The sequence below is a fragment of the Abramis brama genome (assembly GCF_963993115.1).
Source record: "Abramis brama genome assembly, chromosome: 15".
Lineage (NCBI taxonomy): Eukaryota > Metazoa > Chordata > Actinopteri > Cypriniformes > Leuciscidae > Abramis > Abramis brama.
In genome coordinates this window covers 26,553,895-26,580,549 of record NC_139977.1, presented here as the reverse complement: position 1 = coordinate 26,580,549, position 26,655 = coordinate 26,553,895, and the positions used below count along the sequence as shown (strand labels likewise).

Here is a 26,655-nt window from a genome sequence, read left to right as displayed (position 1 = left end):
TGTTTCAATGATTCGTAATGCATGCTTATTGCGCGCTACTGTCATTTCATCTCATTAACACCCTGCGTTGCCAGCGCGTACAAAATGCCTACATGTGAATACTTTGAAACTTCACACTTCAGGAGAGAGGCTTGTTTCCTTGGTAACCGTTTTTTCCCCTTTTGTCCTTATGAGCCTACCAGTGCATAATGCTGCTCAGCACATGCACCTGCATAGAGAGGGCTATCCTTTTTTCCGCAAGCAAGCATTACACTTTTTTTGTCTGGAGGTTTGACATGCATCTCTGAAAATAAAGCAAAAATAAAGTTTTGCACAGATGCCCTTTGAAAACAGACAGCACTTAAAACCCGGGATGCTCAGGGAAGCTGGAAAACCTCTCAGACCTGCCTACTTCATGTAATTACTTTTGAAGTCTAGGTTTGAGAGACTGAGCGAGTGATTTCATGATTGAAAATGTTGAAATATAGATGCCGTGCTTACATAATTGATCATCGGATCTAAAATACATCTCTGAGCATTGGTGGTAACATTTAGCCATCTTAAATCAGTCTTTTTTGGGTGGGAGTTTATGGTAGAATCTAAAAATATAGGAGCCAAAAAGTCAAGGAGAACCTTTATACAATCATCTATGTGTGGGTGCTTTAAAGATACTCATAATACAGTTAAAATGCGTTCTTGCTGAGAGGTTTCTTTGCTGAGCCTTGAAGAACTTTCATTTTTATATCTGGGCCTCTCTTCTAAATATACACTTTTTTGTCTTAAACAGTGTTTTGGTAAAGAATATAAGGAAAAATTTTAATTCCACATGTTCTAAGTGAGAACATGTATTTTACTTCCTGGATAGCCCACTAAAACAAAAATCATTCATGGTCACAGTTATAACAGTTGCTCAATTGCACCCAGTTTAAAGTAGCAAACAATAAAGTAACATTATATAATCCAGTAATCCAAGAACAGATTTATACTTTTTTAATTTTTAATCATTTGAAATCTCCAAATGTGAATAAACCAGTGGTTTTTCACATATGTGTGACCATGATTTATATGAGAGCAGTTTAATAATAGACCCTTTATTGGATGTATCAAATATGATATCTGTATCAGTGAGATGTTTTACATGCTTCATTTGATCTTTCAGAGGGGCAAAAAACATAATGTTTCAGCGTTCACATTAAATCAACAGTTGACAATTATTTGTAAGATACAGCAGTAACACTTATTAGATCCATTAAACTGTAAAGTAAATGGTCAGAAATTCTATCGGTGGGTTAGAAACACCAGAATATATTGATAAATGGTCGACGCGAGACTGTCAAAACCATATGTTTTTTTAAACCCATGTATGCTGTTATGAAAACACACAATTCGCATTTACTCCAAGTGGAAGAACAATTCTCCCTCTCTTTTCATTTCACGCATGGGCTGTTTGTGACATCGAAGCGTTTTAATTTGAGTACAACGCCAACGCGAGGTGCGGGGGCGCGCGTAAAAGTGCGCGCACAGCTGTCAGCACCAAGGACAGCTCCGCTGCAGAACAACAGCAGCCGACGCGCAAAGAGAAGAGAAGGACGATACGACACGCATCACTGAATTCTGCTGCCAGGCTTCATGTAGTATGTGACTTTCTTGCTCTGCCTGTCTGCAGCCTGACTTCAAGGGGGAATTAAGAAAAAGGCTGCAGTGAATGCCGGTCTCTCAGATGCCATCGCCTAAATGAACTGGGCACCATGAACACATCGCCGCAGTGTGTGTGCATTTCGCAACTGGGATTCTAAAAATTGCCACACTGGACATTGCTTTCAATCTCCTCAACCGAATATCCCCCACACGAGCCTCCGGCAGCGATAACAGGGGAGGATACTGGGGCTCTCCGTGCGCTCTTCTAGCCCTCCACACGATGCGTCTGCTACTGCTGGCTGCGTTGTTCTCCTGCTCCTGCGTGCGCGGCGGCTGCGAGCCCAAGATTGTGAACATCGGGGCCGTTCTGAGCCAGAAGAGATACGAGCAGGTGTTCAAGGATGCGGTCACCCAGGCGAACCAGGTGTACGGAAGGGATAAATTCAAATTGACCGCAATCTCTGTCACTCACAAAGCCAATGCGATTCAGATGGCGCTGTCTGTGTGTGAGGACCTTATTTCCAGTCAGGTGGGATTTTTAGCAACATCGTTGCACTGTGGAACTTCCATGTGGCAAGATCTAATCTTAAATGACATGACTGTAAATGTTGCCTGAGGGGTAAACATGTACATGCAATATGCACCCTTCAGAGTGAATTAATTTATTTAGCTTTAATAAGACAGTGTTTTGAAATGCGTGATATTATCCATTACAAGTAGCATTTTTTTAGTTATAGAAAAGTGTAGCATTAAATATGAAAATATGTGCATTAGAAAGAGCTTAAAATATACTGATGCCAATTAATCATTTCTAAGCAATTACTGCACTGTAAAAAGAGCAATAAATACCTGCAGGAACAAATTCTATCATCTGACCCTTAAAAATTATTGATTATTATATAATATAACTTATATAATTATATAACATATATAATTATATAAATCAGTTAATATATTAAACAATATTTTTGACTTGAATCCATCAAATGAATTGAAATGTTACCACATGAAGCGCATTTTTGGGTTAGATGGAAAAAAACGTTTTATATATTTTTAGACAAACATTTTTTACAGCATATATTGAGAGGTGTTTTGTCATTTTAGAAAAAATTGCTGAAAATATCAGTTGATATCATGCATAAGGATCCATTGCTACATATTTTGACCCTTAAAATAGCTAAAATGTCTTAAAATGTAACCTAATGTAGCACTGTTAAGTCATATTCAGTAATATTTTTGACTTGAATAAAACCTGTAAATTCGGATGTTACCACATGAAGCACGTTTTTCTAGGTTAGTAAACAAAACATTTCTACAGTGTAGGCATTGACCTGTGGAGAATTGCTTGGGCAGTCGAAACTTGTTTTGGATTGTGGCAGTAGATTGAAGCTGCGTAACTCGTTTAGATGTCTAAACAGGACAGCCTGCCAGTTGATGATACACACAGGTCAATAGACTCACGGTGGGAGGAAAGGTTAACGTACTGTAGCTGACCCCACAGAGCTTTGATGTCAGAAATGAGTGAGATGACCACACTTATCTCCATCCACACTCATCGCCCAGGGCAGCAGCTGCAGAATAAACTAGGTGACGCATGAAAAATCAATGATTGAGTTTCTATTTTCACAGAGTATTACTGTGCTTGATAAAAATAAAGATGGGGGTGGAGGGGTCAACATAGTATCAGTATCTGCAAAGATGCCTTTGAGGAGGATATACAGCTAATGTTCACTATAAATACACTGTATAAATACTAAAGTTAAATCTGAATAAACTGTTAAGATTCAAATATTTTTGAGATATACAAAGATGGATGGATGGATGGATAGATACAAATGGATGGATGGATCATTCAGTTTTGAGGGTTTTTTTGTAAGAGGAGAAACCTTCAAGTACTGCAGTAGCAATGTCCTACATGAAGTGTAAATGGGAGACTTTTTTCACTACTGAATAACTACTGTCACACTCGTGGGAGTAATTCAGCCTGATGCGTTGCTTCATTAAAAGCCTGCACACGCAAAAATCACATTAAGCGGTTCTGCTTTAAGTGCTCTCTGGGTCGGTGATGTCATTACAAATGTGCTGAGGTAGGAGTCTATCGTCTATCTCAGGGCTGGATACTGCACTGAACAAAAAACGGGGCTGAACATGAATCACTCCCTCCCGTCCTGTTTGCTCTGCCTTGCTCATTCTCTCGCTAATATTCACACCAACCTCCCCCGGTCAACCCAATGGGTGTTCAGCACTCAATTATGTACATACCTTCAACAAATCTGGGGCCGTAAGGTTGTGCAGCTTGTTAGCAGAATGTCAGGATAATTGCTGAATTAATCTGGTTGTGTGAGATTGTTTCATGCGAAACTGCTGTATTGCTCAGTCTGTATCGCCTTTGGCTCACTGATGTCTTTGCCCACTCTGAAGAAGAGACATTCTGTGACAGATGGAGCCAGTGCCGGAGGGTCTCTCTGGAAATACATAATGTTGCCAAACCTTTTATTCTCGTTGTTTTTCCTTCTCAATACATCATATTATTGAAAAACAAAAATAGCAGTTGCTTTATATTATTATTCTTAATTACTGTTGGTTATTGTTATTTATTGCTGGTCTTATGGTTTATGCAGCCGTTATTTGTGCAATAACAGTGGCCTTTTTTAGCTGTGCAACATGACGCTCATCTACATATTCTGCTCCACTTTATGGATTGTTTAGGTGAAATATATGTGATTGATTGATTGATTGATTGATTGATTGATTGATTGATTGATTGATTGATTGATTGATTGTGTGATTTGGAAATGCAGCATACACTAAGCCCAAGACAAATTTCCCTAAGAGGACAATAAAGTATATTGTATTGTATTGTTTTGTATTGTATTGTGCTGATGAGAACTAATCAAATGAAGTGTATAACTTTAGTACAATTGGAACAAAGCCTCCCTTTTATATATGATAGGCAAATTCCTCTTTGTCATTCTTGCTCCAACCAAAGATCCTTCAATCAATCAAATTGTCAATCTGTCTGACTGTGAAGTGATTTATAGATTTAGTCAGAGAATGAGCCCAGATCCATGAGTCATACCTATCACTCCACTGTGATCCAGTCTTGACTGTAAAATTCTGTGATTCTGTTTGCAGGTGTACGCCATCCTGGTGAGCCATCCACCACAGTCTAATGACCATCTGACACCCACGCCGGTCTCCTACACCGCAGGGTTCTACCGCATACCTGTAGTAGGGCTCACCACCAGGATGTCCATTTACTCAGACAAGGTGGGCTGCATTGAGAGAGAAATTCAATTATTCAGTTTCAGTATGAATCATTTTGGGTGTTTATTCAACTATGGGCACTTTGATCTCTATATAGGGTTTTAGAAAAGCACTTTTCATACTATCACAAGTTTATTTTGTCAGTTAAAAATGATAAAATTGCAGCTTGATTGGAAATGACGCATTTAAAAAATATTCTGTTCACAAGTGATATTTACATGCCATTCTGTAGATCAGTGATGGGGGTTTCAGTGACTCTTTCTGCAGGATCTTACGCCAGCAGGTGGCGAAAAGTGACTTTCGTTATGACTTGGTTTCAGATTCAGAACAGATTCATTTGAAAACACTGATTCATTTAAGAACAAAATAATTGGCTGGCTGCATCCGAAATCGCAAAATTCCCTACTGTACTGTCGGCTAAAAACAGAATATGCCAAGAGTAATATATCCGAATTCACAGTACTGATAAAAAAGTAGGCAAAAAGTATCCGGATGACCTACTTCTTCTGGCGAGATTCTGAATTGTGCATATGATGGACACTTTACTATCCCATGAGGCCGAGGGAGAGGATTTATGAATGGCAGTAAAGCGACGCAACTGACGCTGACAGGTCACATGACAATGACAACATGGCGAATGTATTACGTCAGGATTACATACTACACACATTCATCACACTATATAGAAAATATTATTTTTGGCAGTCGCAAAGTAATTAATTAATTTTTCAAAATAACTACCTACTCTAGAGATTGAAAAAAAATGAACAAAGTGAAAAAATGCCTGTAGTTCAGCAAACACCCTTTTATTATTTTACTAAAATAAAAACAGTGTAATTTTTAAACTTTATGTCTCCCACCTTTCTTCTTATCTCTTTATCCTTCTTCCAGAGCATCCATCTCTCGTTCCTGCGTACAGTACCACCATATTCCCACCAGGCACATGTGTGGTTTGACATGATGCGGGAGTTCCGCTGGAATCACATCATTCTAATCGTCAGTGACGACCATGAAGGCAGAGCGGCCCAGAAAAGACTAGAAACTCTTCTGGAGGAGAGAGAGACCAAGGTAAGATCCAGTTCCAGTTCCAGGATTCCCAGTGCGTGCTTGTATGCAGACGTGTGTGTATCAATCGCAAAGGTCTTCTATGTACGTAACTGTTTTACTTTTTTGTCATGTGATCACATCTCTCATGCCATGTTGTAAATGTTGGCTAACATTCTAAAACCAAAAGCGTCAGCCATGTCTAATGTGGTCTGATTTGACTAAACGTGCGTTATTTGCTCATTTCATATTGCTTTCGACCATAGTCAAAAACTCCTGTGTCTATCCACAACAGGAGCAAAATGAAAACCATAACCTGGGGCGTTGCAAAGCATCAGTGACTCTTTACATATTTATGCCATTTGTTTATATAAACTGGTATTTTTGTAGCCTTGAGCCACAGATATAAGTATATCATCAGTGTCTCATGAGGTGGTTCAAGCTGTGATTGCTTCATACAGTGGTGCATTGTGGGAATTTTACTCTTGCAGAGGTTCTGCTCAGTTTCCTTGGGGATGAAAGCTAAATCACCATCCCACATCCCCACTGCTCGGCGCTGAGGTAATTATTGTTGCCCTCATTGCTGCGAGAGATTATTAACAGTGAAACTATTTAGGTATGGTGCGAATTGAGCTACTTTCCCACAGAGACGTTTCTGGTGCTGGAAGACTGTTGAAATACCACATAGCTGCTTTATTGGAATTTCTTCTAACATTTCTTCTTCTTATTATCAGAGGCATCATGCATTTTTTTTTTCAAGGGGTCACCAGCTTACTCTTTGTCCTATTAGAGAAAAGACTTGAAATAAGGGCAAAATGCGTCAGCAGTAAAATTTATGTAATGACTAAATATTTCATATAAATATAATTATTCATTTTAAAGCAACCTTACCTTGTAAATGGGTGATTTCTGCCACAGCCTTTAAACAAATACCTTTAATGTATTGTGCCATTTACTACAACCTGAAAACATATTAAAATATTATATGTATAAAAAAAAATATATATGTATATATATATATATTAGGAAGATGCATTAAAATATATATATTTTTAAAATATACTCTTTTCTTATTCATGTTTATGTTTGTAAATTATTAAACTTGATTTGTATTTGTCTTTATTTCTCTTCTTCTATAATATGCAAGTTTAAAGCACAGATGTGCTAAATAAATCAATTTGCCTTGTCTTGCCTAGGTTTTTATCACATTTTGTAGTTGTGTCATTAGTAGGAATGACTCATTGCTATTTATCATGCATGAAAAGCTTCTGCTTTTTGATTTACTTCAATGCAAAATTATGTTTGATTAAGGCTTTGTGAAGATAAAATCACAGTAATTCACGTCATATTTTAGTGGGTCCTTTTCATGTGTGCTGCAGTCGGGAGAAGCCGTACACACTGGAATGAATTTACATTTTTATAAAACCATTAAAAAGCCCACCAAGTGTTCCCAGGAAAACATTATTCCAGATATTTTAAACAATGTACATGTTCAATTTCTTTATGCTTCTTTTATTTGGCCTTTTATGCTCTGCTACTGAAATTTTAAATTGCCTTCTGAATCAACTTATATTAACTTATAGAGTTTCTTTAACCTGCAGCCATTTTGTGGTGCTTGTATGTGCTTTTCTATCAGGCTCTCTTTTTTATTAGAGGTGCAACTCCATTTTAGAATTCAGAACATCATTCTCTCTAAACTTTCAGGAAAAAAAATTGTGGTACAACTGGGGGAGCACATTAAAAGATACATCTTTGTACCTGATATTAATATGTACCCTTTAGGGTTAGATTAAGCACAATGATGTATCACTGAAACTAAGCTAAAGGTAGCATTTTTCTAACGGTGTATTTTTTATCGTACTTCTGACCTCTTTTCTAATTTATGTGCAAAATTGTAGCTCCAGATATCATGGTAGTTTTGGTCATTTTTCCTCATGTTTGTAATCATAATCTTTATTGAGAATGCAATAACTTGCTCTGAAATGTCTGCTATTCCTCTAAAGTTACTTACGCCGCTTGAGTTACTGGATAATAACCAAATAGCTAAAGTTTTAGCAACACCAATTCGCATAGACTTTAAGAAAATATTTATACCATAATCACTTTTAATAGTTATAGAGAGACACTGTGTATTCACATTTCTAATTTCCTTTGAGGTGCCATAATGAGCAAATGCCACGACACACATATAGGTCATGCATAATTTCAGAAGCTTGAAAGGCGAATCGCATGAGAGCACATCAGGCCTATCGCGGTATTCGGGCAGTGTTGTGTGTCTATGCAGGGGAGGTTTATTTATATCACTGCAAAATGGCACCGTTTGAGCCAGGGTTTCCCCCCGAGACCACTGCCCTCAAAAAATACAGCAACTCAAGATGGTGCAGGAGAAAAAGGTCATCTTAGTGAGCTTCTGCAATCATACAGCACTCAGAAATATCTACATTATTATTGAGCCATTTGTTAACTTGGCAGCCTGTCACAGTAGTCTGTCATCTTAATTGAATTTAAAGTAACGTCACATGAATAATTCGGTAGGCACTCACACAGATTGATTGGTTGATCTGGATTGATGGAAACGCACCACTTGGTTCCTTAATTTTGTAATGTTGTTGCAATTTGCCATTTCTTGGTTTAGGTCTACGATCTTGTCACACGGTATATGATGTTTTTTGCAAGTCCCAGTGTTAGGGATTCAAATTTGGAGCAGAAAAGTGAAAATTTGTTGGTTGCTTTACTGCCCACCATTTTCAACTGTTTATAATATTCTTCTGTGTCTGCATATTTTCTCTGTGCACATTACTCATCAGAATAAAAAAAGGAACTATGAAAACCAAGACCAACTGTCCTTTGACAACAAGAGAGGACCTAAGGTATATTTGCATGGTCAATGCACGCCGCCCTCCAAAATCTCTAAACGTAGCTACTAGAAACAGCCCAACCAATCACCGGCCAACCCAGAAATGCCCTTCTCTTGGTAGCACGTGTTTCTTGTTACGTTGAGAAGTTACTTTTCCCTTTTTTATGATTTAAATGAAGAATGGATTTCTTTTGAACGATTATTATTTCCGTTTAAAAAAAATTAAAACGCTCCGCTTCTTTCATTACCATTTCTTCCTTCTTAATAAAGGATGATGCATGACTCAGAAAAAAAAAAGCAAAAAAAAGCAATTCCATTCCTTTGTGGAGATCCGATAGTTTGGGACTCAACACTCTCTCAGATTCTACTTCCTATTGCAGCATCCCCTCGTTGCTCTTTTTTTCTCAACTCTTTTTCTTTGGGGAAATGACGTCCTCTCACCTGTCACTCCCCTTTCCACCTGGTTTTAGTTTCCGGTTGCATCGGTCTCACTCCCCGAAACCTCTAACATGCACGTCCTTTCTCTGAAGCCTTGATAACCCTCAGTTTGCATGCGACAATGCCGAAGTTTTTTTTTTTTTTTTTCAAGCTTTTTTTATTCTTTTATTTTTCATTTTGAAGCAGTTTTCCTGGAACTCTATAATTTCCCCCCTTTTCAGTCCCTCATCCCCCCCAAAAAAAAAAAAACCCAGAAACAATCAAACCAACCAAAAGTGCTAAATGAGGCCGCATGGTTCAGTTATGGAAGTAAATAGCCTCTTTGACTGATTGTGTACCCCAATCTCAGGCCGAGAAAGTGCTTCAGTTCAACCAAGAGACTAACTTAACTGCTCTGCTCCTGGAGGCCAAAGAGCTGGAGGCTCGAGTGATCATTCTCTCAGCCAGGTAAGAGGTTTACCGCATGATGTTATCTCAGCAGCCCACCAAAATCTCTGCAGCTCGCTCTTCACTGTATAATTACCTGCAAAAGAGTAATGAATCAGAATGAGTCATCCACATATTTATTATTCTTTTCACCCTGCTGAATAGACCAGCATATGTTTTGGCTGCTTGTGTTTCTAAAGGGAATGTTCAAGGTTCGATACAAGAAAAGTTAAATGTACAGAATTTGTGGCTTGATGTTTATTACCACAAAAGTAAGTTCCAATGGTTTCTCCTTTTCTTAACCTCTACCCTTTTTGTGTCAAGTTATATTCAATTTTACAACTTCATTGTAGGGTGTTTATAATGAACTAAAACTATTAAAAACATTTCTGTTCATTGAAATAAAGCTAAAAGAAAATAAAATATAAATATGAGATGGAAAAACTAAATAAAAATTAGAAATGGCAACTAAACTGAAACAGGTTTAAAATTACTAACTTGGAATAAATAAAAAGCTGATTTAAAATTAAATGAAATAAAAATGAATATGAAAACTGAAACCCCCCAAAAAAGCTAATTCAAAATATTAATTAAAACTATAATGTATATACAGTAAATAATACTAAAATAACACTGCTTTTTTGCTATGAGAATATATTGCCTAAATTTAATGGCCATATAAATGGCCTACTTATGGCTCAAATAATACAATATTTAATAGATGAGTTCATGTACAAGTAAGTGCTTTTATAAAATTAGGAGGAGTACTAACAAATTGGCCCATTTACTTCCATTGTCTGTACCTCACTCTATCCTTGATTTTTTCAAATCAACATGCCACAAATGCTTTTGAGCTTGACTTGTTCTGAACATAACTAGCTTAACTAGCAAGACTTTATCAGAAAATCCATGTCGGCGACAGGTTTTGCAGGTGCACAGCTTTGCTATGCTGGCCCACCAGCAAGACCAGCACAAAAACAGTTCTACCCAGCTGGTCTTTTCAGCAGGGTAGGCCTTCGAAAACTTTGAAATAAATAATACTGAAAAGTCAAAACAATGGGTTTACAAAGCAATTTCATACTTCAGTGAGCTTCTCATATTTCTGTCAGCGGTTGTAAACCTGTCTATCTGCCTTTAGTGAGGAAGATGCAGCCGCCGTGTACAAAACAGCACGCTTCCTGAACATGACAGGCTCAGGCTATGTATGGCTGGTCGGGGAGCGTGAGATGTCCGGTAAAGCTTTGAGCGAGGCCCCTGATGGTACGTACTGTACACCCACCTCAGTATAACTGAGACAGAAGCAGAGGAAAAGAAGCCATTTGTCTCAGTTGTTCTTTTAACTTTGACTAGAGAGGTTTTATTGATGAAGCAAGTTGTGAATGTTAGTGTGTGTACGTGTGTTCGTATATAAATTAACCGTTTAAACATTTAAGCACTTTATGTGTTTAAAGGTTTTAAACGAGTCACTTTAGTTTACACCATAACGGTTGCGTTCTCTGGTTCACATGTACTCATGTTGACCTCTAGAGGTTTAATTAAGAAGTTACCAAAAGTATGTTATTGTCATTGTGTTTTTTTTTTTTTTTTTGCTGAAATTGAAAATGTGTGGTTTTATCATGTTTATTATATTAATAGTCTGGCTTTCGTGAATTTATAAAGGGTGTTTTTCCAACCCTCCCTTTGACGTGTTTCTGGTATTGGTAAGCTATAAATGGCCTTTTATGTCCCAGGCACTGCACAAGTAATGTTTTTTTAACCCTCTGGTGCTCTTCTGACATTTTTTAGCGGGCATGTTTTTTTTTATATATATATCTTTTATCGGAATGGTACGAAACTTGGTAAAGGTTTTGGCATTTGCTAGTGAACACACACACAAAAAAAAAATCATAGACATGATTCGAAAAGGTTAAATTGTCCTGAAATAAATAGTCACACTTGTACTCCTCGCAATCAAAAATACCCGAAATGTAAGGAAAACGAATTTCATCTAGTGGAAACTTCTGGTATTGCACCCAAACAAAATCTTACTGAAAGCTTATTTTTTAAGATATCAACCTTTTAGAGTAAATGTGTTTCGAGAAAATATATATTTCATATAAAAATTGAAAATAGTATTTTTGTGCATTTTTCATAACAATAAATGTAAAATTCTATAACTTTTTTAAGTTCACTTTTTAAAACACTTTTCACTTCAACAATAATCTGCCATGTGTCGTCTTTAAAAAAAGACCAAACTTAAGTCTGTGCTAGAAAACATTCAAGATTTATGACAGTTTAAGTCGGAATAAAAAATGAACAAATGGATAATAACTACAGCATAAATAAAACGTATTACCATAAAATCCTCTAAAAATACAAAATACAAAATAAAAAAACATTATCAAACTAAAATATAGTAGGCCTACCTTCATTTAATAAATAAAAAATAAAAAAAAGATCTGTAATTTTTGACCGCCACACGAAGAGCACCAGTTCACACTACTGTCGTTGTTTCTCCCAATACACTTGCTCACTTTTACCCTGGCAGTGTTTTTCTTGTCTTTGTCCACACTTAAACACTTGTTGAGTCTTCACGGTAAACTTTTGGAGATCTCTTACAGAACTGGATCTTTCTAACCCTGCTCCAATAAACAAAAACTCAGCTGAAGTTGGATTTAAATATGAAGTATACCTTAATTCTAATATATTTCATCAATCACTGTGTGTTAGTGTCTCACTAATTGGACAGGACTTACCACCGTTTGGGAGTAGGTGGCGTTAGTGGGATTAGTTCAGTCAATCCAACCTCAAGGGTCAAAGCTTGCATTTTGGGCAAAATGTCTCAAGTAACATACAGTACCTGTGAAGGACAAAACTATTAATTTTACATGCTGACACTAATTGGCTTAATCTACCAGTGGAAAAAATTTGACAAAACATGATATGACATCTGATTTGAGAGTCATTTACCCATGCTGGCTCAAAGGGCGACCCTATGGGTTTTTTTGCATTGGAAAGGGTTCATAAATGTCAAGGGTAAACAGCTCACTGCTTCATTTTTGACGTCAACACATAGGGCTGATTGGCCTCCAGCTCATCAACGGCAAGAATGAGTCGGCACACATCAGCGATGCCGTTGCCGTCGTAGCCCAGTCAATCCAAGAGCTCTTTGAGAAAGAGAACATCACAGAACCTCCAAGGGGCTGCGTGGGCAATACCAACATCTGGAAGACCGGGCCACTCTTTAAAAGGTCAGTTCTACTAAAGATCATGCATGCAGCTGACCTGTTTATTTGATTTTCTAGGATTTGTTATTATTTTCCTCAATGTCCAGCTTGAGGGGGCATCCGCCTCATTCTTTGATGGGTTTTGACAACCACAGGCAGATGTTCAATGTGATCTAATGCGCTGTCACATCACATGATATTTCATTTATGGAATTTTTCATGCATCACATCCGTATACAAAAAGTTACTCACATGTCAATTCTGGCTGCACTCCACAGGGTATTGATGTCTTCTAAGTACCCAGAGGGCCTAACAGGACGCGTCGAGTTCAATGACGACGGAGACAGAAAATACGCTCATTACAGCATTCTCAACTACCAGAAGAGCAGACTGATTCAAGTTGGAATTTACAATGGAACACAAGTACAAGTCTTCTTTCACAGTGTTTAATTTATAATTTCACGACACAGGTCCTGAATCATGCATTAGTTCCTGTGAGACAACTCTGTAATGGCACTTTTGGAATCTATATAGGCAAATTATTTTAGATTAGAGGATTGAACAAAGATTATGATTATGACTATAAACCTGTTAATTATCAACTATAACTATCTTCATTAGGTGGTGATGAATAAGCAGAGGAAGATCATTTGGCCTGGAGGTGAAACAGAGAGACCGAGAGGATTCCAGATGTCTACTCGATTAAAGGTACGGAGTTCACTTTGTTTATCAAAAACGTGCAAAAAAAATTAGGGCCATGCATCAGAAAATTACCTGAATGCTTGATATATGTTTAATATAGGAAAACTGAACAAAATCGCATCCATCTTTTGCAGATAGTGACCATTCATCAGGAACCCTTTGTGTATGTGAAGCCAACTACGCTGGAAGGGACCTGCAAGGAAGAGTACACACCTAATGGAGTCTTAATTAAAAAGGTGATCTGCACTGGACCAAATGAGACCATCCCAGGTAACCCATCAGGGACGTTTATATTGTCACTGTGCTTTTCTACATCCGCCGTCTGGAAATACATACTGTACATACATACATATATATGCAGCAGGTATTTATATATGTATGAATGTAGCAAGTGTGACTTGACTGTGGGCATGTGAGTTTGTGTGAAAGTCTGTTTTAAAGCCGATTTTGTGTGTGTGTGTGTCTGTGTGTGTGTGTGTGTGTGTGTGTGTGTGTGTGTGTGTGTGTGTGTGTGTGTGTGTATTTTACATTGTGAGTGTGTGACTATTTCTGCTTGATGCAAAATGTGTGTGCATGTGCTGGATGTTTGCAAACTATGTTTGTGTGTTGCTTGGGCTTCCATCGTAGCATTTTGCTTTGCGTATAGTGCAAGCTGTGGGTATGCCTTGTGTTGCAGTCTAGATAAGTTACAGGTAAAGTGTGAAAGTCAGTATGGAAGGATTGTACTTCTTTTAGATGCTCCCATCTGGCTATTGAGTCATTCTGACCAGAAGAGTTGCGGCTACTTCACTTTAATTCAGCCAGTACCATAGATGAATTGACAAAATTTATTCGCAAAGCTTGTTAATATTTTATTCAGTTATAATTGTAAAACAATCTATGACTGGCTGAGTAGCAGAGCGAAAGCTGTATTTGGAAATGGAATTGATCAGACCTCAATGCTGTCTAACAGTTGAGAGCACTGCTATCTAAAAGAGAAAGACAATCTCTGAATAACTGAGTGCATTGGGGTGAGAGGAGTAAGAGTGGTGGGCTTTCAAAATATAGATTTTCCTCATGTAACTTTATCAGATGGAATGAAATTTCACTTTTTCTGGTTTGGTTACAGGACGCCCAATTGTTCCCCAATGTTGCTACGGATTTTGCGTTGACCTTCTGATCAAATTGGCAATGACCATGAACTTCACCTATGAAGTACACCTGGTGGCAGATGGAAAATTTGGAACACAGGAAAGAGTAAGTATACTTTCCTATTTTGTAAAGTATAAGCAAGCTGATTATCATATGAAAAATTCACACAACAAATAATTTTGCTTTCTATTTATCATTTGGTGGCATAGGTAAATAACAGTAACAAGAAGGAATGGAACGGCATGATGGGTGAGCTCCTGGGTGGCCTTGCTGATATGATTGTTGCTCCCTTGACAATCAACAACGAACGAGCCCAGTACATAGAATTCTCCAAGCCTTTCAAATACCAGGGACTGACTATCCTTGTGAAAAAGGTACGATTAAACTACTCAAAATACCACACTCTGTGTTTTCATTACAGATCGTCAGTATAACACTGTTTAAAATAGCAGCATTGCTAGTCACCAGTTGCTAGTCTCGTTGCAGTACTGCTGGTACCTACCAGAGCAGGTATTGAGTGAATGGAATGTGCTAAATGTATGTAAGTGGCCATGCAATGTGTGTTTCAGGAAATTCCTCGTAGTACACTGGACTCGTTTATGCAGCCATTTCAGAGCACATTGTGGCTACTGGTGGGTCTATCGGTACATGTGGTGGCGGTGATGCTTTACCTACTAGACCGGTTCAGGTACAACAAGACATTGGGTTGAGAGTGTTGCTAGCTGTTCCATGTGTGTTCATAGGGTGCTGTGTGTGTGTGTTGTTTGTTCTGTCTTTTTAGATAGTTTGTTTCACTCAGTGGGATCATGTAGCACCTTTGTTTCAGGATGTCTCAACAGTACATGAGAGTGCTGAACACGTTTCATTGTTAGTGTCGCCATGGAGGTGGGGAAGGTTGAGTGGCTGCACTATGTGAGCCTGTTCTCTTTTCCCTCTCTTTCTGTCTTTTCCTGTCTTCTCTCTGTCTCTTTGCTTTGCTTCCACAGCTTTTATAATTCTCTCTATGGTACTGGCAAGTGCTAAGTGAACCAGAAACCAGAAATTGGTTCTCATTGGGATGCTGGATAATTTGGTTCAAGACTACTTATGTGTTTCTTTTACCTATTTTCTTTCTGATCATGTTCACTGTTTCACCTGGTTTTTCCAGCCCATTTGGAAGGTTTAAAGTAAACAGTGAAGAAGAAGAAGAGGATGCCCTCACCTTATCTTCAGCTATGTGGTTTTCCTGGGGCGTCTTGTTGAACTCTGGAATAGGAGAAGGTGTTGTGAAAGTCAAACTTTGCTTCTGGTCATGTGAAATTAAACAAATCAATTTTATTTGACATATGTTTGACTACTTAACATGTTGTCCAGGTGCCCCACGAAGCTTTTCAGCAAGAATTTTGGGAATGGTGTGGGCTGGCTTTGCTATGATTATAGTAGCATCTTATACTGCCAACCTGGCTGCCTTCCTGGTGCTGGACCGGCCTGAGGAGCGCATCACCGGCATCAATGACCCAAGGGTATGTTTCTCTAAGCACTTGAAGTACCAGAGTAAAGCTTTCTAAGATGTATACAGTAAGTTTGCATTTTTTCCAGCTAAGGAACCCATCAGACAAGTTCATCTATGCCACAGTAAAGCAGAGTTCGGTGGATATTTACTTCCGGCGACAAGTTGAGCTGAGCACCATGTACCGCCACATGGAGAAGCACAACTATGAGAGCGCCGCTGAAGCCATCCAGGCTGTTCGGGACAAGTGAGTTCCTGCTGGGTAGACACCAGCAGGTCTGGCCTCACAGTCAGTCAATCAGTCACACAGTGTTGAGGGTCCTGGGCCTGTAGGTCTCAGGTATATAAATCAGTGCCAGAACTTGCTGCACTAACCTGTGACCCTGGCCCATTTCCCTTCTCACAAGAGGCCCGGCTATGTGCCACACATAACATATATTAACAATAAGCTAAAGAACAACTTTTTCAGGTTTTCAGCAAAAACGTCATTGAGGGAATCCAATGGGGGACAAAGCTCCACTCGTCCGGCATTGGATTTCATTTGCCTATGAGGTTGCAGTCTAGTTTTCTGGTAACACAAGTCGCACAAGAGGGGTGGGTGGGGGTGGGGGCGGGTGCCTCGAGTGTGTTGTTTCTCACTGTACTGTTGCACCGTAACCCCCCACCCTTCCCGTCCTCCTCCCTTCCCCCTGCCCCCACAGCAAGCTGCATGCTTTCATCTGGGACTCTGCGGTGCTGGAGTTTGAAGCCTCGCAGAAGTGCGACCTGGTGACCACGGGAGAGCTGTTTTTCCGTTCGGGCTTTGGCATAGGCATGCGCAAGGACAGCCCCTGGAAACAGAATGTGTCCCTGGCTATTCTCAGGTCTGTCCCAGCCGAAGCAGCATATTATATGCTTCTGTATAGTTTTATGTTGTATAAAATCTCATCACTGGACACTTAATCATCTCTCTCTGTGTATTTCCCCTCTTCCATCCCTGCTCTGTATTATGTGTGCTTGAACATATAAGTGTTTGTTCTAGTGGTTACTTTGTGGGATTTATCGGTACTTTCTCCCAAAAGCAACTTAGTAACTTTAGAACTTCTCTTCCTGCTCTCCACCACCCCTTGCAGTTCCCATGAGAATGGCTTCATGGAGGACCTAGATAAAACCTGGGTGAGATACCAGGAGTGTGACTCAAGGAGCAATGCCCCAGCCACACTCACCTTTGAGAATATGGCAGGTATGGTCCATTTAAGGTACAGAGAAACCTAAAAGAGATTGGACAAAAAAGGTACAGTAGGTAATGTATTGGGGCCTTTTTTTGTCCAATGCTTTTAGTTGTTGTTTTATGCTCACCTATGTTGGTGTTCACATTTGTAACAAACTCATTAACCTTTAACATCCATCCATTTTGCATGGTTTTCAGCAGCAGGCCCTAAGTATATATGGGCAATACATGTAGGATTCCATCACACAGAGGCTCCATCCCCTCCAGCTCCTCTATGGGTTGATTCGAAGAGTACTGTGTCTCCGTTAATCGTCTGACAGTCTCCTTCATCCCTCTCATTCACAGGTGTCTTCATGCTAGTTGCTGGGGGCATTGCAGCAGGGATCTTCCTCATCTTTATCGAAATTGCATACAAGCGCCATAAAGACGCCCGCAGGAAGCAGATGCAGCTAGCCTTTGCGGCCGTCAACGTTTGGAGGAAGAACCTACAGGTAAGGCAGCTCTCTCCTACAACACAAGCGGTAAAAAGAAGGGTGAACATGAGGGAATGACCTCCCAACAGACTTTTACATAAGAACTACTTTTTGTACAAGGGCTTTAGTTCACAAGTTTTTCATACATAACTTTGCAAAAAACAAATCCTTGGTTGCACTGTTAAACAGATCTATGATGGCACTGTTTGGTGTCGTGACCAAAGGTGGACGATCTTACTTACATTGCGTGTCCCTATGCTTCTAAAAGGGCCAACAAAGAAAAACTTCCCTCTTTCCCATTTTCATGGCTGGTCTAAGATTGTCTAGGCTGCTCTGGTTCAATCAGCCTCCTTCTTCTTATCTGTACCAACAGGACAATAAGGAGAGCTCAGGGAGTCAAGCTGTGGGTGCGGCTGGGACTCCATCTTTAGTATGTAAAACAAGCTGATCCGTCTTGTTGCCACGTCATCCTTGCTAAGCGAATTAGTATATTTAAAATTTGCTGATATGCTTAGTTCATTAAAATATGAAGCTGCTTTCATGGCATGAACCACTTAAATGCTTCAAACCACTTTGCGTATTAAAGTTAGATCAAATAAAAATCCCTGAAGATAATGTAGACTGCAAAATTAATGTGTACAATATTAAACAGTTAATGTTGATTAAGTATACTATTAGCGTACGTCATCAAGCTATACTAAAGAGAACAGACCGCTATTAAGAAAACAGGACAGAGCACTAATTGTCATCATTAGCAACAGATATCCCAGCCTATACCATTAAATATAGTGCAAGCGTTGACATAAAACATATTATAGAAGCCAATATTTCAAAAGCCTTATCCAGCATAAATCCATGCTATAGTCTAACACAGTCCATTCGAAATGTCTGCTACAAACTCTTGCTCACCTGTGTGTCCTTTGAGGCCAATGTCTTCTAGTGGGAAGTCCTGGGAGGTCTTCCCAGTGAGACTGTGATATTTGGTGAGGGGTGGGCCAGTGGGATTGGTGCTGGGCTGAAGTACATTGAGGCTGTGAGAGCCTCAAGCTGCTTCTTTATTCAGAGTGACAAAAGGTCAGAACTGCTGCAATAGAATAAACAGCAGTGGCAGTGAAAGGTAAGATCACAGTCTCTTGTCTTTGTGAACAGGTCAATTTACTATCAATGTCTGTCATCTGCCTCACACGTATAATCGTCTCTGTATGCACATGCATGTAGGCTCTTATACAGAAAGGTCAAGCGTACATAAACTAGCTAGGATTAAAAAAAACAAAAAACATTTGGAGCCTAGATGATCTATGCCTGATAAAAGTGAAAGGTTAATATTAAGCTATCACTAAAGTTAGTTTGTATGGATCATTAACAGAGGTGTATTAGAATGGTTTTGTCACTATTCCTTTCTGCATAGGAATTTACACAACTTTTTGAAGGAGATATCTTTGAGAGCTTGCGTGTGTAAATGTTATAAATGTTTTGTGTGTGTACTTCAATATGAATGTTCATATCCAAATACCCCATTTGCACTTCTGAGTCCTGCACCTTCATACAGGGATCTGCGTGTAACACACACACTGCACTTCTGAATAACCTGCCCAATTTGCAGTTTGTCCACTGGGCTGTTCTGTTGTCATCTTAAAAGCACAGAAATTTCAAAAACATGCTGCCCACAATTCAATGGTTAATGGTTGTCTCTTGGAGCAGAGCCCATTCAGAAGTGCACTGCCCTCAGGAAAATGAGAAAACAAAAAGGAAACACTAAAAAAAAGGACGATGCGATACTAAATGAAGCGTGAATGTGCTCTCATGAGGTACTATGTCGAGGCTTGGAGCCAGTTATGTGTCTCACTGTGCCGGTGGTCTACATTGGTCCAGCATGCTAATGCACAGACAGTGCTCTGACAACAGCCAAATGGGGCTTTTTGCTGCTTCTTTTTTTTTTCTTAGTGAAAAGCATAAAATTGTTGCAGGAAACACAACAGTGTGTTTCGCATTGTTCTTAGACCGCAGCGACATAGTGGTAAGTCCCAAAGTGGGAGATTTTTAATTGGTAGCAGGGGTCGAATGATTTTCATTTTAAAGGGCCAAAACAAAGGTGAAGATGATCCCGAGAGTCTTCCATCAGCCAAAGTCAACTGTATGCTTGTCCACATTTTGCTTACTTTACCCATACACTTGCTCCTACCGCCCTCTGCATGAGTCTAAATGAAATTCACACCGCGCTTCTCCCAACTCTCCGATAACCTGATGCAGTACGTCCCTTATGTGTGGTGTGAATTTCCGTTATACCCTACAAAAAGTATAACGCTAAAAGAGGGTTCTTATAAGTATTCATGTATTGATCAGTATTATTTCATATCCTGTGCTCTTTTGGCATTTTATTGGTTGCTGTACTTCCCTATAAGAGTGTTGTTTTGTTTTGTGATATTACAGACTGCTTGGCTTTGATGTCATTATTTCCTCAGCAAGCTCATTTTGCTGCCTTCTGCTTTTGCTTATGGATCTTAAAGTCATATGATCTTTAAAGCAAGTGGATAAATATTTATTTCTTTTTCTTTTTTCCTCCCCAATGCAGCCCTCTTCCTCTGTAGAGACTCAGGATGTAAGAATACCTTAATTCGACCTTTTCTTACACAAACACACCCAGTCTTGTGCATTACCTTAGTACAATTTGTAGAGGCCAGAGAGTAGCCGTGTGGGGCACCTTTGTTGGACGGTGGGAGGGAAGGGTCAAAAAGGTCCTAATCTTCTTCTGTGCCTAAAACCATAACCTGTTAACAGCAAGTATTTATGAAACAGCACAAAACAGATGCCAAGGAAGATCATTTGAAATTCCTGCCACTCTTTGCAACCAAATCTGTTGCATTCTACCAATTCTCTTTATGTCAAACAAGTCTGACTTCCATTCATATTTATAGATTGTTGGGTTTTTAAGATAGTTTATCAACGGGGAATTAAGGGATGTGGTTTTGGCAGTTGAAAACCAGCCAGAGAACATGAATAATTGTTCTACGTATATTTATTTTAGGATAGGAAAAGTGGTAGAGCAGACAGCGACCCAAAAACGAAACCCTCTTTTAGGTCCATCAGTACCAACCTGGCCTCCAGCATCAAGAGACGTAGGTCCTCCAAAGACACGGTAAGGAGGTTAAGGAATGGCATCTCTTTTTACTCGACCGGTCTCTCTTCCTCTTTCTTCGTCTGTCTTTCTCTCGTCCTATTCTTCCGCTCCTCTCTCTGTATCTACTTTCTTCTGTCTTAAATGACATGTCATGTCTGAAACCAAGAGAGCCGCATTTCTCTCTGGTTATTCCTCCATTCCTGGCGCCACGGCCACGTGTCTGTCAGTCAGTCATCGAGTCACCATCCAGACCCCATCTGTCAGTTAGGATTTAAGAGCATAGCCATCCTTAAGAGTTAAGCTGAAAGGTTTTTAAAACCCAATGATGTCAGAATCAGGAAGAAAGTTCTAACCTAAGAGCTGTTCCAAGAGGAGGGGGCGCTGCACAATTCCTGATGTTTCTGGGCTGCTTCTCTCCCTTTTGCAACCTCTGGATGTGGAAGCGTGTGTTAGTGCGGGTGGACGTGTGTGCCTCTTTTTGGTGGGATGTTGTGCGTATTTGTGTTTCTTGTCCGCAAACCTGCCTGACGTGATTGATATCATGAACAGTCAAATCTTGCAATGTTTGTTTCCCCGACGGCATGCTTTCGTGTTGTGGTGTTTGATCAGAGCAACCGATGCCATGCGGAATAACGTTGTTTTTTTTACAGCGGAACTTCCCTTTCAGAGTTTGGAATCATCAATTAACAATGATTTTCTTTTGCACAACTGTTTTGTTTAAGGTCCTAACAAAGTTTTTTTCAAGGAATGGGAATTTAAAATGAAGATTCTGTCACCATTTACTCACCCTCATGTTTCACCAAATCTGTATGATTTTCTTTCTTCCATGGAACACAAAAGGAGATGTTTAGAGGAATGTCTAAGTTGCTTTTCTCCATTCAATAATAGCAGCTTTAAAAGGGATTAAAAAAAACTATTTATGTGCTATATTCCAAGTCTTATAAATAAGTCACAAGACATGCTAAACTAATGTCGTTTGATATCAGTGACATAAAGCCTGGTGTGACGAGCCAAGTTTGAATGTAGGCGTGAATTAAATTTGAGAGCTATGAAAAACTTTCAGTGAATAATGGCTCAAATTTCAGTATGATCCTCACACAAAATTGTGTGGTTTTAGAAGATTTGGAATACAGTGCTAACCACAAAACTATGATAAATTAATCACTACATAATAATTAATATTACTATTTTTTAAATAACTTAAAATAATAAATGAATGTGCTGCCATGGTTAAACCTTTCCAGTTATTGAGACAGTTCTAAACACAATGGATATGAATTGGTATTTATACTAAATACTAGACTAAATCTATTTTCTGTTTTTTTGTTTTTTTCTTTAGCACTAAATTGCAATTTTTCTCACATTTTGTTTAGGAATTATGTAAAATAAATTCCCCTTTTGAATGTTTAAGAGAATGGGGAAAGTGGGGTGGGGTGGTGAACGGTGAAGAGAAGGCACAGCAATCCAGGTGAAAAGAGAAAAACAGAGTAACCATCCACAGTGTTTAATTCATCCTTTTATTTTTTGATATCAGTGTCGCCTCTCTTTCTATATAAGTGGATTTATATGGATTTATAACTGTCGACGTCCCCCACATGATGTACATGCTACACAGCCTCTCTCTTCCTCTGCAAGCATGCAATATATCTGTCGTAGAAGTAGAGACGTGTGTTTTGGTTGCCTTAGTAGAAGTAGTTGCATTTATTTGTGGTAGTGATGATACACACACTTTTTGTCTCTTTTGCTGATTCACTGTCTCTCACCAGGGGGCACTGTGGGCTTGATTTGGAAGTGTCAACAGCAAGCCTTCTGAGTGAACATAACAAGAACTCTCTCATTCTCATTCTCTCTAAGGCGTGCTAAGGGCATTCTTGATGCAACACCAAGGAAGAAAAAAAAATTGAAAAAGCCTCCCGGTGTCATCAGAAGTATTGCTGAATACATCTATTCTGCAATACGACAATGATGATTTTGACAATGAGAACCTTTGCCTTAAGATTTAGCTTTTAGAGTTGTTGCATCATATTTTGAGCTTTTATGCTTAATTATTGGCAATACCATAGCAATAAAAAACAGTAAGCTATAAAAGAGGACACATGCTATAATTAGTATGGTACATTTTAAATGCATAATTAATATGCATAACTGTTTATTTACACCCAAACATTGCATGTGTCCTTGGTTTTTGCAGAACAATTTAGTTATTTTTTAAAATGTATAGCAATCTGAAAGTCTTCGCTGCTGCTTTTCCATCAATATATGCATTTTTTATGTAAATTTATTCCTTAGGTGTGTACATATTATATTTACTTCACATTTAGTCAGTCTTGATTAACAGACTGCAAAACGTGTGTCACTTACATCTTAACCAAAAAAAGCTCTCTGTGCCTCAGTTTCACAGTGTGCCACAGCAAGGAACAGAATTAAAAATAAATAAGAATTAAATAATACGGTTAGATAAAAACACTTTGCTTAATCAAAATGTCCTTGCAGTTGCAACATGGCAAGCCTCACTGAGAGACATTTTATAGCTTACAAAAATGGAAATTGAAAGCAAAAATTTTTTTGTTGTGGAAATTGCCTTCTGACTGGGCACCTGCATGCCATTGAGTGTTTTGCCAACTCGACACTGCAGATGCCCATGTGAGAAAACAGCTTGTTGCCCTTCTAACACATCTAAGCTTGAGATGAGGAAACAGGAACTGCAACTGAATGAAAATTAAATATATTATAGATATAAATATACAGTGGCCAAAAAGTATTTAGACATTTAAGCCTAATTTAAATATGTATTAATGTCATTGCATTAGACAACAAAATACTGCATGAAGGCACCTGGTATGTATTCCTGAACAAACTCTTAAGTCAAATATTTAGCTTTTTTAGGTTTTAAATTATAAATAAAACAAATGTAACACTGTTCGAAACAAAGACAAAAAGTATTTGGACAATTTCTGGTTGTCAACAATTGAACCAACTATTTCCAGATAAACTACAACTGTTTGTTTACTCCGCTAGGACGTTAGTTTGAACGTGAGGGGAACTGATACTATATATCCACTAGAAGCCACATTGAGACAACTGGGTTAAAAGGAATTGTAAAAATAGCTTGGCAAAGGTCATTGGTTGGCATCACTGGTTTGCAGATGTCAGCTGGTTTATATTACAGTTGGTTTATATTATATTTAAATTATGTAATGCAATGCCATTCATATATATTTAACTATGTATATCGCAAGTGTCCAAATACATTTTGACTTTTGACCTACTGCTGATATAAATAAACATAAAGGTTATTAGGTGACCTAAATACCATCTCACAGCAGAGAACCTGCTTCCTCTTCTTTGAATATTATTCTAAAAACCTCCTAAGGCAGCAGGATAGCTAGAAGAACACTTCTCCCACATTGTTTCAAATTTTTATAAACCTCGTTGGATGGTTATAAAATATTTAAGTGTTGCGTTCAATTGTAAAACATAGCCTTTAAAATGTTTTCAAGTCCTGGGCTAAAGCCAAAATTTAGCAAAAAATTATGATGGCATCTTAAGCATTCAATAATTGAGGCCTTGTTTCTGATTTGCATATACGTGCTGCCTTAGGGGTAAAGAAGGAAATATCTTTCTGGAATTTTGGGGAAGATAAAAAAGTTACCAGTCGCACTAATGCTCTCTATCCTGTGTGTTTTCTACCTTCTCTCTCTTTCTACAGCAATTCCCACCCACAGACATTACGGGCCAACTCAACTTGTCCGACCCGTCTGTCAGCACGGTGGTGTGAGGCAGAGAGAGAGAGGGAGAGTTTAACATAAAGACATGTTCATTCTTTAGAGAAAAACAAAATGGAACTAGAGAGGAGCGTTGTAGTACCACTCCTCTAGGTTTCGCACAATGGATCAATCACGAACGAGAACTACTGAGCCACTTCACCTTTATGGAGATCCAATGTCGGAACTTGGTGGACTGAAAGGAATGGCATGACACTGCAATGCACTGGAACGCTGCCAACACACAGACCATATAAACACATAAACACATTCAGCTTGAAGCTAAACTTAGTATACACTATCATCATCATTCCATCCACCAGAACTTCTTCTCTATAAATTCTTTATGATTATGTAGAAATATTTCTTATTAGTGGTTATTCCTATGTTGATTTAGTGGTTTAAGTATTGTACAGTATAATTTAGAAGAAAGAGCAAAACTTTTCATGTCGCAAGGCCAATTCTAAGGCCGCTATTTAATGAATTAACTAGCTGTAGTACGTATAAGATTAATTATATTCATCATATACATATGACTATTTATCTTCTTTAAAACATTTTATTGTTTTACTTGCATTCTGTTCATTGTTTTTTATTCTTTGTCTATATAATCTATAAAGCAAAATGTCAGCCAATCAAGCACATAAACTGTGCTGTTTCAAATATCATTGTCTTTCATATTAATTCTATCATCCCTCTGCATGTAATTTGCATGCAAATTTGTCCCTCAAGGATTAGGGACAACAGAAATATTTTGTATACCCCTCCACATATCACAGAAAAGATATCATTAAAATTTTAGAATGAAGATGTGACTAATTGCACATGCAAACTCTCCTTCAAACTCAACTAGTACAAACAGTTCTTCCTCTTTAAAGTTCTTACGCAGTCGTTCTCAACTTCAGTCTGAAGGGTGCATCAAGGGGCCAAGTTTTTTCATCCAACTAGCACTTGGCATCTCATGCAAAACCATCTCTGTGTGTCATCCCCACCACAGACAACCCCAGAGATCTTTTACATGAGAAAACCCCAAGTGTGCCCCTTTATTGTCAACGCTGGTGCTGCAATTTCGTATACACCAATTGGTTAGATGGCAAAACTGGCCCGTTCCCAAGTTCTGGAGTTGAGAAACATCAACAACAGCTGTACAAATAAGGACAGATTACTGTAAATGTTTACTTATATGACCTATGGAAACTCCCCTGTAAGAGAGATCACTTACCTAGCACTTTAATGTGAATCTGTCAGAAGCTATATGCATATGGAATTATGCAATTTGCCAAATGTTGATTGTAATATTCGTACTTGATATGAAAATGCACATTTGAGAATGTGAAATATGTTATGTGTAACTGTCAGCTGTTTGATTTGAACAAAACACTCATTTTCTAGTTTTCATATCAAGAGATTTAGACAGATTTGTTTCTAACTATGTCAAATTCTTCTGGTACATACAGCAGATATCCTCTGTTTACTAACTGCTGACTTCTACTACTTTCGGTTTTAGCCTTTTTAAACTGACAGGTGTATGCACAGTATGTTTTTCTCATTCCTTGGGTCAATGAATGTGGTTTGTTCTCTAGAGGAACAATTATACCTGATTTCAGGGCATGTGAAATTTGAATTCAGCTCATGTTGCCTGGACTGCTAGATTGTCATATGAAAATGTTGATAAGCAAGTGTTTTTATGAGAAACTGTCACACTGTAAATGACACACAACCACAATAAGATAAATTACATCACACATACAACACACACATCCTGTGCATACTTAAATAAATGCTACATATATGTTTCAGTTAATTTTAGATATTTCTTCAAACTAACACATGTTTGCATTTTGACAAAAATATTTAGAAATAACATTTCTGTGCCAATAAATTTGTGCCATGTCAGTTCCAGACCACAACTA

At 38.5% G+C, this 26,655-nt stretch overlaps 1 protein-coding gene across 7 annotated transcripts; it reads left to right on the top strand.

Annotated features, from left to right (window-relative positions):
• The first annotated feature begins 1,498 nt into the window (after positions 1 to 1,498).
• On the top strand, positions 1,499 to 26,655 carry grin1a (glutamate receptor, ionotropic, N-methyl D-aspartate 1a). Of its 7 annotated transcripts, XM_084136956.1 has the most exons (23): positions 1,499 to 2,146; positions 4,753 to 4,887; positions 5,776 to 5,952; positions 8,736 to 8,798; positions 9,573 to 9,670; positions 10,788 to 10,909; positions 12,705 to 12,879; positions 13,134 to 13,278; positions 13,477 to 13,563; positions 13,692 to 13,827; positions 14,666 to 14,793; positions 14,898 to 15,062; positions 15,258 to 15,376; positions 15,836 to 15,948; positions 16,042 to 16,190; positions 16,267 to 16,424; positions 16,879 to 17,040; positions 17,290 to 17,399; positions 17,733 to 17,878; positions 18,234 to 18,290; positions 20,433 to 20,459; positions 20,886 to 20,996; positions 24,688 to 26,655. In XM_084136956.1, the coding sequence occupies exons 1-23, from the start codon at positions 1,898 to 1,900 to the stop codon at positions 24,754 to 24,756; spliced, it is 2,901 nt and encodes a 966-aa protein (XP_083993082.1). In that variant the 5' UTR covers positions 1,499 to 1,897; the 3' UTR covers positions 24,757 to 26,655. The 7 variants fall into 7 exon arrangements, with proteins under 7 accessions (XP_083993082.1, XP_083993084.1, XP_083993083.1 ...); XM_084136958.1 differs by lacking the exon at positions 8,736 to 8,798; XM_084136957.1 differs by lacking the exon at positions 18,234 to 18,290.